This window comes from Saccostrea cucullata, unplaced genomic scaffold (genome assembly GCF_032062105.1).
Source record: "Saccostrea cucullata isolate Sc308-1 unplaced genomic scaffold, CSIRO_AGI_Scuc_v1 ctg14503, whole genome shotgun sequence".
Classification (NCBI taxonomy): Eukaryota; Metazoa; Mollusca; class Bivalvia; order Ostreida; family Ostreidae; genus Saccostrea; species Saccostrea cuccullata.
This window is the reverse complement of record NW_026919691.1, coordinates 3243-15932: the sequence shown is the minus strand read 5'-3', so window position 1 is coordinate 15932 and position 12690 is coordinate 3243. Positions and strand designations below refer to the sequence as shown.

At 38.3% G+C, this 12690-nt stretch overlaps 2 protein-coding genes across 2 annotated transcripts; one reads left to right on the top strand and one right to left on the bottom strand.

The window, feature by feature from the left end:
- Nucleotides 1-865: 865 nt before the first annotated feature.
- Nucleotides 866-5251, bottom strand: LOC134236085 (uncharacterized). Its single transcript, XM_062718271.1, has 2 exons — nucleotides 5197-5251; nucleotides 866-3667 (listed from the first exon to the last, which is right to left on the bottom strand). The coding sequence occupies exon 2, from the start codon at nucleotides 3656-3658 to the stop codon at nucleotides 866-868; it is 2793 nt and encodes a 930-aa protein (XP_062574255.1). The 5' UTR covers nucleotides 3659-3667; nucleotides 5197-5251.
- Nucleotides 5252-10516: 5265 nt separating this feature from the next.
- LOC134236078 (uncharacterized) lies at nucleotides 10517-11419 on the top strand. Its single transcript, XM_062718259.1, has 2 exons — nucleotides 10517-10574; nucleotides 10779-11419. Exons 1-2 carry the CDS (start codon nucleotides 10517-10519, stop codon nucleotides 11417-11419), a joined length of 699 nt encoding a protein of 232 aa, XP_062574243.1.
- The last annotated feature ends 1271 nt before the right edge of the window (nucleotides 11420-12690 follow it).

Below are 12690 nucleotides of genomic sequence, written 5' to 3'. Positions count from 1 at the left end.
TCAAGCATAAAGGAAACTTTGATAGAAACTTCCAAACAAGAAAAAGAAGACTTAAAAGATGAAGTAAGGAAAAGTTTGGAGGATGGGTTGTTTGTTCTGAAGAAGATCGACGTTATTCGAACCGCACAGGAGGATGTTGACAAAGATGTAAGCATTATCTCCGAAAATCAACCAGAGATGGCCCCACGGCCCCAAGAGAAGAAGCAGTCCACGCCAAAAATGGCCAAAGTGAACTGGAAGGACTTCCCGATGCAAGATGACTTCCTTCGGAGGGAACATGAGAACATGGGCTGGAAGAAAAACAATACCGTCAAAAAATCTATTTTTGATATGGGTCTCAAAAGAAAATTGTGGAACGACGATGAGGTTTGGAGAAAACGAGTATGTTATAAGATCGATGCCCAATACAAAGCGAACTTCTTGATGAGCGACACCAGATCCTCTCCTTCATAAGGATAGTGTTGATGCTGGGAATTGGGATTAGGTTCTCAAGGACACGGTCCTTTTTCCATCAGATATTTTGTTCTGCTTTTCTTTTCTGACAAAACAAACAGTTGTCAGTTTTTTAAATTTACTTTAATAGAATACAAATAACAGTTTTGAGATTTAAAGAGAAAAAAACTCTTCTTATTGAGCAAAATATTTCAGAATTGTAAATTTTAATTTTTCTTCAATGTGATTTGAACCTCTATTGTGCAGCAATTTTTTTAAAGTCATTTTTTATATGCCTTTCAATGACTTAATTTTGACATTTCCTTATGAAAGAGTTTCCATTTTTAACTTGTGTAAAAGTTTTAATGAATGGTAGATTTAGCAGCTGTTTAGTAATTCTATTATTATTAAAATTTTACAATTACGGAAAAAATTATTCTTTTCTCTTTGCTGCTCGCAAAAGGGCAGCTCTAAATGCATTAAATGTTCTGTCTGGAATTCCTCTTCTTTTACATTCGTTTACGTAATCTTTATACATAATTTGGTATGAGTTCTTCCCCTTCCTTATTATGTCATGCAAGATGTTCATCTCAAATGTGTTCCAAGGAAGAAATGGTCTTGCCGGAACATGCCGGGCCGGGACATGCTGTATATTTTGTTCTTCTGGTTCTTTCTCAACAACAGGAACTTCTAACGGTAAATTGGCGTTTTCAATTTCGTTTTCCTCTATATCTGTTCCACTTTTTTCAAAAGGCTTTGAACAATCAAACTTGTGTGGAATATCTTCATATATTCGATAAATTCGTTTTGCCATGGGACCCCGGAGAAAAAATACAGAAAGAACTTTAACCATTTGCAGTTCTTGCTGTGTAATTGGTAATTCTTTCACATAAGCAAGTAAAGAGCTAAAGTTCACATAATATCCGTTTTGTATCAAACATACACATGTTACAAACGTTAAAACCCGAAGTAAATTCTCTTGACCCAGCTCCAGTCCTCTAAGCCGTTGACAAGTTTCAAAAACCCATGGAAATTCTGCATTGGCATTAATGAATTTGCTTCTAAATACTAGGTTTTCTTTTTCCATTTCATTTATAATGTTTGCGGTCAAAAGTTTTACATCGTACGTATTTGTTTCCGCGAACAGATCTCCATATAATATCTTTAATACTTGCCAGTTAGTCCATTTGAATCCACGTTTGATTCTATAGCAGGGAAAATATTTCACATTCAGGTGATTTAGGCCAGCCAACAAGATGTTTGCAATATCTTTTTTTTCACCTTTCATCATTTCCAATGCCCTTCCGAAAGTGAAAGGGAAGTGAAAAATATCCGCCCTGCTCAGATCTTTACATAACTGTTCCGCTGATACAGATAAAATACAGGAAGCCCATGAAGGCACGCTTGCCTGTCTTAGGTCGTGTGTCAGTGAGGGGATCTTATGGCTCTCATCCCTGCTATATTTTATATCTTCAATGAGTAGAAGAACTACTCTTGTTCCTAAAATTATATCATTGCAAGAAAGGAAGTCTCCAAATGAGAATAATCTTTGGATTCTTTCAATTTGTGACTTTAAAGTAGTCCAGTGATGCAGCGGCGGTGGTGAGCTTTCATCCAGAGCGCAGTCACTACTGGATTCCAGACATAAAAAACCATATTCGGAGGTAACAGACCGATTATTTTTTCCATTACCAGGACCAAGGTTTCGCGATAGAATGGCGTCTGTGTAAGAGTTCAGTTTTCCCCACCATAACATTTCGTTACACAATTCGTACTGATAAGCTTCCCAGCTGGGAAGCATTTTGCCCAAGCCATTATTTTCTTCTTTCAATTTGACCAATGTGTGAAAAATTAGCTCAGCTATTTTCTTTATGAAAGAAATAAAACTTAATCTTTGACCGCAATATATTACCGTTTCTTGAAAAGGCACAACCATAGGATACTTATCCATAAGTAATTCTAAATGTTCTAGGTTAATTATTTCCTTTGCAATCAGCACTGACGGAATATCGTCCAAGGACACAACAACTTCGAGACGCATTGGCATGGCTTCTCCTAATTTATGGCAGTTTTCACGACATACAGAGAGATAATCATCAGAAAGTCGGGAAAGGTGAGCAGTTGATTTAGGATGCAGTAAATTACATGTCGCTATAAGACCAGATAGAGGATGCTTAGCGCTGCAATGCATGTGGGGCGAATCTGCGTATAATTGCAAAAATCTCAAATTATTGGGATGCATGCACACATTCCTCAGTTCATCCGAGATATCGTTTGGACGACCATCTAAATTTGTTTGAAAATTGCAGCAATCTCTAAAGGAAAGGACTGGAAGTAATGATCCTCGAAAGCCTACAAGCTTCTGAATTCCGTCACGTGACCAGAAAAAGTGAATTTTGTCATCTATGCTCTTGAATGTTACGGCAATATGGGTGGTAAGAGATGTAACTAGTTCAAGGCAAAAATCAGTTGCAAGTTGGATTTGAACGGAATCTCTCTCTCCAAAACGAAAAGCTACAATGGAAATTCGATGATGCGGAGGAGCCTGACATGCAATCAAAGTCTTATCTAATATGGCCATGACAAAGGATTGATCTTTTGCCAAAACCCTCCATTTTGAAACGTCAAAGATCGAATTCTTCTTAAAAGTGTCTTTACACAATTCCTTTGGTGATAATTTCAGAAGATTGTTTTGGAAGGTGGACTTTACTCGATTAAAGTACTGGTTTGCAAACAATTTGTAGTTTAAAGCACTGGGCAGGTCAAAAGATGAATCTATATTTGGTAGTGGTATCAGCGCTAAATTCACTTGCCACCCAAATGAACTGAAAAGTTGTATACCATTGCACATTTTTAATAAAGAAAATGAAGTTCTCTGATATTGAGTTATATCTATGTGCTTCTTAAGAATCGGGTACATGGATATAATACTACCATCACCTCTTGGTAAAAGGTTCATGTAAAAAACTGGGAATTTGATAGCCGTCAATGCCTTCATCTCCAGTACAACTCCGTCAATGTCGAGATTGCTCTGCATTAAACAATATATTTCTCCAAACGTAGCATTAACACAGCGCGTTGATATAAATCCTCCTTCAGACCGATGCAGAAATGAATGTACGTCCTTATATTTTAAGAAAGTCGAACAAAAAGATATCGAATTCTCCTTTGCAACTTTCAGAAAAGATTCTTCCTGCTGATAACCGTTTTCTGATAACGGATCCATACTGATTACCTATAAAATAAATGAAATAAAGTAAACCTTTTTGTTTGTATTTAAAGAAATATTTTGTGCTTAAAGAGCGAACCTTTAACCTCACTAATGGATTTTAGAAATGATATCATAATGTAAGTGTAACATAGGATAGGCTGTATGGTGTAGGGGTTACATTGTAACCCTGTGGTAGCGGATTTAGGGTGTAAGGTATAGGTTTAACAAAAAATAAAATTTAGGGGTTTTAAGGCTTAGACTATGCGACTGAGAGGTTTGGGTTATAGAAATTAGGGTGAAAGGTATAATGTGTAAAGGTTAAAATGATTAGGGTATAGGGTGTAAATGAGGTATAGGTATAGAGTATAGGGTGTAGGTTACAAAGCATAGGGTATAAGGTATAATGGTTATAAGGTATAGGGTTTAGGTCGAAGAGTGTTGGGTATATGCTGTAGGGGGTGGGGTTACAAGGTATAGGATTTAGGGTGCAGGCTGTAGGGTATAGGGTATAAAGCGTAGGGGTTACAAGGTATAGGGTGTATCATGTAGTGAGGAATAGGGTGTAAGGTATAGAGTGTAGGGTGTAAGAAAGATGGGGTAAGGTTACAAGGTATAGGGTGTAAGGGTTATAAGGTACAGGGATTAGGGTGTGGGTGTAGGGTATAGGGTATGGGTTGTAGGGTGTATGGGTTACATGGTATAGGGTGTAGGGGTTACAAGGTAAAGGGTTTAGGGTATAAGGTATAGGGTGCAGGGTATAGGGTATATGGTGTAAGGTATTGGGCGTAGGGGTTACAAGGTCTAGGGTATAGGGGTTACAAGGTATAGGGTGTAGCCTTTAGGATATAAGATGTTGGGTGAAGGGTATAGGGTGTAGCCTGTAAGGTATAGGGTATATGGTATAGGGTGTAGGGGTTACAAGGTAAAGGGTGTAGGGCATAAGGTATAAGGTAAAAGCTATAGAGTAAAGGGTATATTGTTTAAGGTATAGGGTATGGGGTATAGGATGTAGGGGTTACAATGTAAAGGGTGTAGGGTGTACGGTATAGGGTGTAGGGTGTAGGGGTTAGAAATATAGGGTATAGGGTGTAGGGGTTACAAAGCATAGGCTGTAGGGTGTCGGTTATGGGGAATAGGGAATAGACTGTAGCGGTTACAACCTATTGGTTATGATAAATAGCTTGTGGATTGTTGTGTAAGTTGTTTTGCTAAAAGATTATTATATAATAACGTATAAATATACTCAATAACGAAACATGTTGAAGTAAGGCAATGTTCAATATTTTTAAAAAATAAACATTCCATTATAATTAAAATATTTATTTAATTAGGGTTTTTCAATCGCAATTTCATATTAAGCAAAATTATGGATTTCTCTCTGTGATGCTCACATTGTGAATGTGGACGGCCTTCAGATTAACAACATAAGTTTTCATTTGGAGATAATCATATAGATCTCCCTTTCTGTTATTTTTAAAAAATACATCAAATTCAATATACATTTTTCCGTACAGTGTATATTATAGAAATATAGTAAAAATCAAATTACCTACCTCATTAAATGAAAATAAATGTATAAATCCTTTCAAAGTAGTAGTCAATATGGCGTCAAGTATGAAACAGTATATGAGCAATTCATATAAAAATAGATGAACAAAATGCATGCGCAGAAAATTCTATTTATAGTCAACGGAAAATAAAATTTATTTTTAGTAACATGATCAAGTCTTCTTGATCAAGAGGACAGGTCTACTACTAACCCTAACCCTAACCCTAACCCTAACCCTAACCCTAACCCTAACCCCCTAACCCTAACCCTAACCCTAACCCTAACCCTAACCCTAACCCAGGTTCTAACCCTAAAAAAACGTGTTTTCTAACCCTAACCCTAACCCTAATACCCTAACCCTAACCCTAACCCTAACCCTAACCCTAACCCTAACCCTAACCCCTAACCCTAACCCTAACCCTAACCCTATACCCTAATATATACCCTATACCCTAACCCTACACCTTGTAACCCTAAAAAATACCCTATAATTAAAATATAACCCTAATATCCTATATGCTATACCCTAACCCCTTGTGAACCCCCACACCCTTTACCCAATACCCTAAACCCTACAGTTTTCCCTAACCTATACCCTACACCCTATACCCTAACCCTATAGGGTATAGGGGTTCCAAGGTATAGGGTAAGTAAAAGTATAGGGGTTACAAGGTGTAGGGTATAATGAAAAAATAGGGGTTACAAGGTATAGGGTGTAGGGTATAGGGGTTACAAGGTATAGGGTGTAGTATAGGGGTTACAAGGTATAGGGGTTATAAGGTATAGGGGTTATAAGGTATAGGTTACAAGGTTAGGGGTTTAAGGTATAGGGTGTAGGGTATAGGGGTTCCAAGGCATAGGGGTTATAAGGTGCAGGGGTTACAAGGTGTAGGGGTTATAAGGTTTAGGGGTTATAAGGTATAGGGGTTACAAGGTATAGGGGTTATAAGGTATAGGGGTATTTTTTTTAATACAAGGTATAGGGTATAGGGTATAGGGTATAGGGGTTACAAGGTATAAGGTGTAGGGTATAGGGGTTACAAGGTATAGGGGTTACAAGGTATAGGGTTATAAGGTATAGGGGTTACAAGGTATAGGGGTATAAGGTATAGGGGTTACAAGGTATATGGGTGTAGGTAGTAGGGGTAGTACAAGGTGTAGGGGTTATAAGGTATAGGGGTTATAAGGTATAGGGGTTACAAGGTATAGGGGTTATAAGGTATAGGGGTTACAAGGTATAGGGGTATAGGGGTTACAAGGTATAGGGGTTACAAGGTATAGGGGTTACAAGGTAAATAGGGTATAGGGGTTACAAGGTATAGGGTTTAGAGTTTAGGGGTTACAAGGTGTAGGGGTTATAAGGTATAGGGGTTACAAGGTATAGGGGTTAATCAAGGTATAGGGGTTATATAGGGGTATAGGGGTTACAAGGTATAGGGTTATAGGGTATAGGGGTTACAAGGTATAGGGTTATAGGGTATAGGGGTTATAGGGGTTACAAGGTATTGGGGTTATAAGGTATAGGGGTTACAAGGTATAGGGTTATAGGGTATAGGGGTTACAAGGTATAGCTGGTATAGGGGTTATAAGGTATAGGGGTTACAAGGTATAGCGGTTACAAGGTGTAGGGGTTATAAGGTATAGGGGTTACAAGGTATAGGGGTTACAAGGTATAGGGGTTACAAGGTTCAGGGGTTAGGAGGTATAGGAGTTATAAGGTATAGGGGTTACAAGGTATAGGGGTATAGGGGTATAGGTACAGGGGCTCCAAGGTATAAGGTATTACAAGGTGTAGGGGTTACAAGGTGTAGGGTTATAAGGTATAGGGGTTACAAGGTATAGGGTATAGGGTATAGGGGTTACAAGGTATAGGGTGTAGAGGATAGGGGTTATAAGGTATAGGGGTTACAAGGTATAGGGGTTATAAGGTATAGGGGTTACAAGGTATAGGGGTTATAAGGTATAGGGGTTACAAGGTATAGGGGTTATAAGGTATAGGGGTTACAAGGTATAGGGTATATAGGGTGTAGGGTATAGGGGTTACAAGGTATAGGGGTTATAAGGTATAGGGGTTATAAGGTATAGGGGTTACAAGGTATAGGGGTTATAAGGTATAGGGGTTACAAGGTATAGGGGTTATAAGGTATAGGGGTTACAAGGTATAGGGTATAGGGGTTCCAAGGTATAGGGTATAGGGTTATAAGGTATACAGGGTGTAGGGTATAAGGGTTACAAGGTATAGGGGTAGGGTATAGGGGTTACAAGGTATAGGGGTTATAAGGTATAGGGGTTATAAGGTATAGGGGTTACAAGGTATAGGGGTTATAAGGTATAGGGGTACAAGGTATAGGGTATAGGGGTTACAAGGTATAGGGTGTAGGGTATAGGGGTTACAAGGTAAAGGGTGAAGGGAAGCGGGAATACGAGGTAAACGCGTTATAAGTGATCGGGGTTACAAGGTATAGCTGTTACAAGGTGTAGGGGTTACAAGGTATAGGGGTTACAAGGTATAGGGGTTCCAAGGTATAGGGTATAGGGTATAGGGGTTACAAGGTATAGGGTGTAGGGTATAGGGGTTACAAGGTATAGGGGTTACAAGGTATAGGGGTTATAAGGTATAGGGGTTACAAGGTATAGGGGTTATAAGGTATAGGGGTTACAAGGTATAGGGTATAGGGTACAGGGGTTCCAAGGTATAAGGTGTAGGGTATAGGGGTTACAAGGTGTAGGGGTTATAAGGTGTTGGGGTTATAAGGTATAGGGGTTACAAGGTATAGGGTATAGGGTATAGGGGTTACAAGGTATATGGTGTAGAGTATAGGGGTTACAAGGTGTAGGGGTTATAAGGTATAGGGGTTATAAGGTATAGGGGTTACATGGTATAGGGGTTATAAGGTATAGCGGTTACAAGGTATAGTGTATAGGGGTTCCAAGGTATAGGATGTAGGGTATAGGGGTTACAAGGTGTAGGGGTTATAAGGTATAGGGGTTATAAGGTATAGGGGTTACAAGGTATAGGGGTTATAAGGTATAGGGGTTACAAGGTATAGGGGTTATAAGGTATAGGGGTTACAAGGTATAGGGTATAGGGGTTCCAAGGTATAGGGTGTAGGGTATAGGGGTTACAAGGTGTAGGGGTTATAAGGTATAGGTGTTATAAGGTATAGGGGTTACAATGTATAGGGGTTAGAAGGTGTAGGGGTTATAAGGTATAGGGGTTTCAAGGTATAGGGGTTATAAGGTATAGGGTGTAGGGTATAGGGGTTCCAAGGTATAGGGTGTAGTTTATCGGGTATATGGGTTACAAGGTATAGGGTGTAGGGTATAGGGTATAGGGGTTACAAGGTAATGGGTGAAGGGTATCGCGGTTACAAGGTAAAGAGTGTTGGGTATAGGGTATAGGGGTAACAAGGTATAGGGTGTAGGGGTTATAAGGTATAGGAGATACATTGGTAGAGGTGTAAGGGTTAGTATTCAACTTAGATCTGCGCATGTGTATACCATACTTCCGCTTGAAGGGCTGCATTTCAAAACTGGTAAGTTCAGATTTCAAAATTGATACCTTTTGACTATTACGGTTGAATATATTTAGTTTAGGGTTAACTTTCTTTGGTATTATTGTTCTTGCTTAGTCTTTCCAGTGAACATTTAACTGCAATTGACTCTGTTATATCTGTATGTAAAAAGCACGTGGGCAATAACATTGTATGCCTTGTTTATGTAATTCCCTTCTCTTGAAACCATATATAAAATTTACACATACTTTCATTGCTTCATATATTTTTCAATCGATTTCCATGTATTTACCCTGAATCCATAAACTCCTTAATATGTATTTTATATCTCTGATACATCCAAGTTCTAATGTGCTAATAAACTTGTTTTCTGTCTATACCATATACCTACACCCTATACCTTGCAACCCATATACCCTACACCCTAAACGTTGTTAATTTACACCCTATACCGTGTAACCCCTATACCCTTGATCCCTATACACTGTAACCCCTACACCCTACACCTTTTAACCCCTATACCCTATACCTTATAGCCCCTATACCCTGTAACCACTACACCCTATACCCTATACCTTGTAACCCCTATACCCTTAACCCCCAACACCCTATACCTTGTAACACCTATACCCTGAACCCTATACCTTGTAACCACTATAACCTGTATCCTATACCTTGTAACCCCTATACCCTACACCCTATACTTTGTAGTCCCTATACCCTGTAACCCCTACACCCTATACCTCGTAACCCCTATAACTTGTAACCCCTACACCCTATACTTTGTAATTCCTATAGACTGTAACCCCTACACCCTATACCTTGTAACTCTTATACCTTGTAAACCGTACACCCTATACCTTTTAACCCCTATACCCTGTTACCCCTATACCCTGCAACCCCTAAACTTTATACCTTTTAACCCCTATACCCTATACCCTATACCTTGTAACCCCTATACCCTGTAACCCCTACACCCTAAACCTTTTAACTCCTATACCTTGTAACCCCTACACCCTATACCTTGTAACCCCTATACCCTGTAACCCCTACACCCTATACCTTGTAACTCTTATACCTTGTAACCCCTACACCCTATACCCTGTAACGCCTACACCCTGTAACGCCTACACCCCATACTTGGTAACCCCTATACCCTGAAACTCCAACTTCCTATACCTTGTTACTTCTATACCCCATACCTTGTAACCCCTATAATCTCTAACCCCTGCACTTGTAACTCCTATACCTTATACCCTACAACCTATACCTTGTAACCCCTATACCCTGTAAACCCCTGCACCTTATACCTTGTAACCCTTATACCCTACACCCTATATCTTCTAACCCTTGTAACTTCTATATCCTATATGCTATACCGTATACCTTCTAATCCTTATAACCCCGACACCTTATACCCTACACCATGAGGTGTATACTTTATATCCTACATCTTACACCCTGTGATTGTTACCCCGGCACCCTCTACCTTGTAGCCCCTATTCTTTATACCTTTCACCTTGTCACGCTTGTAACCCCTACACCCCACCCTCTACTTTCTAACCCTTGTAATTCCTATATCCTATATGCTATACTTTATACCTTCTAAACCTTGTTACCCCTACACTCTAAATCCTACAGAGTTTTTAACATCTATAAAACTAAACAGAAAGTAAATTACACTAAAGATTGAAGTAAATGATTTTTTATAAATCAGTTTTGAGCTGTTATTCCATTGTTGCAAAGATACGACCATGTTTTTTTCGTTTCTGCAGGGGAAGTAGCTTTCATTGAAATAAATCTCTAACCATGGCAGAAGAAAATGATGCTCATGATTTATCCGATTTGGATGCTGAGGCCTTTGAGGGTAAATTAAACATTAAATACAATTTATGAATCACTTATTTTCGGTATACAATACTAAATAAACTCAAAAAAGTCTTCTATTCGTGATAATAAGTAAGCATTAAATAAAACGTTTTATCATTGTTTTTGTTATATGCATGAAAGTTTCCTTATAATGTCTGCTTTCTTTTTACAACAAATAATAACTCATTACTATTTCCTTTAGAGCCCATATCGTTGGAGTATATGCGTGAAAACTTTATGGGGGTGGAGGAAGTGAGGGGCATCGTCATGGGACTTCAGAAAAATATTGATGAGAGACTGAATGACTTTGAGCAGAAGATGGAGAAGAAAATGGAGGAGCTCCAACATACCATCATCGGTAAATGTAAGGAGGACTATAATAAAAAGTTGTCAAGCATAAAGGAAACTTTGATAGAAACTTCCAAACAAGAAAAAGAAGACTTAAAAGATGAAGTAAGGAAAAGTTTGGAGGATGGGTTGTTTGTTCTGAAGAAGATCGACGTTATTCGAACCGCACAGGAGGATGTTGACAAAGATGTAAGCATTATCTCCGAAAATCAACCAGAGATGGCCCCACGGCCCCAAGAGAAGAAGCAGTCCACGCCAAAAATGGCCAAAGTGAACTGGAAGGACTTCCCGATGCAAGATGACTTCCTTCGGAGGGAACATGAGAACATGGGCTGGAAGAAAAACAATACCGTCAAAAAATCTATTTTTGATATGGGTCTCAAAAGAAAATTGTGGAACGACGATGAGGTTTGGAGAAAACGAGTATGTTATAAGATCGATGCCCAATACAAAGCGAACTTCTTGATGAGCGACACCAGATCCTCTCCTTCATAAGGATAGTGTTGATGCTGGGAATTGGGATTAGGTTCTCAAGGACACGGTCCTTTTTCCATCAGATATTTTGTTCTGCTTTTCTTTTCTGACAAAACAAACAGTTGTCAGTTTTTTAAATTTACTTTAATAGAATACAAATAACAGTTTTGAGATTTAAAGAGAAAAAAACTCTTCTTATTGAGCAAAATATTTCAGAATTGTAAATTTTAATTTTTCTTCAATGTGATTTGAACCTCTATTGTGCAGCAATTTTTTTAAAGTCATTTTTTATATGCCTTTCAATGACTTAATTTTGACATTTCCTTATGAAAGAGTTTCCATTTTTAACTTGTGTAAAAGTTTTAATGAATGGTAGATTTAGCAGCTGTTTAGTAATTCTATTATTATTAAAATTTTACAATTACGGAAAAAATTATTCTTTTCTCTTTGCTGCTCGCAAAAGGGCAGCTCTAAATGCATTAAATGTTCTGTCTGGAATTCCTCTTCTTTTACATTCGTTTACGTAATCTTTATACATAATTTGGTATGAGTTCTTCCCCTTCCTTATTATGTCATGCAAGATGTTCATCTCAAATGTGTTCCAAGGAAGAAATGGTCTTGCCGGAACATGCCGGGCCGGGACATGCTGTATATTTTGTTCTTCTGGTTCTTTCTCAACAACAGGAACTTCTAACGGTAAATTGGCGTTTTCAATTTCGTTTTCCTCTATATCTGTTCCACTTTTTTCAAAAGGCTTTGAACAATCAAACTTGTGTGGAATATCTTCATATATTCGATAAATTCGTTTTGCCATGGGACCCCGGAGAAAAAATACAGAAAGAACTTTAACCATTTGCAGTTCTTGCTGTGTAATTGGTAATTCTTTCACATAAGCAAGTAAAGAGCTAAAGTTCACATAATATCCGTTTTGTATCAAACATACACATGTTACAAACGTTAAAACCCGAAGTAAATTCTCTTGACCCAGCTCCAGTCCTCTAAGCCGTTGACAAGTTTCAAAAACCCATGGAAATTCTGCATTGGCATTAATGAATTTGCTTCTAAATACTAGGTTTTCTTTTTCCATTTCATTTATAATGTTTGCGGTCAAAAGTTTTACATCGTACGTATTTGTTTCCGCGAACAGATCTCCATATAATATCTTTAATACTTGCCAGTTAGTCCATTTGAATCCACGTTTGATTCTATAGCAGGGAAAATATTTCACATTCAGGTGATTTAGGCCAGCCAACAAGATGTTTGCAATATCTTTTTTTTCACCTTTCATCATT

What these genes read in the sequence shown, in the direction of transcription:
- LOC134236085 (XM_062718271.1), bottom strand. Translation starts at nt 3,658, where the DNA reads ATGGATCCGTTATCAGAAAACGGTTATCAGCAGGAAGAATCTTTTCTG.
- LOC134236078 (XM_062718259.1), top strand. Translation starts at nt 10,517, where the DNA reads ATGGCAGAAGAAAATGATGCTCATGATTTATCCGATTTGGATGCTGAG. An exon ending in GGATGCTGAGGCCTTTGAGG is followed by an intron (nt 10,575 to 10,778) that starts GTAAATTAAACA and finishes TATTTCCTTTAG; the next exon opens with AGCCCATATCGTTGGAGTAT.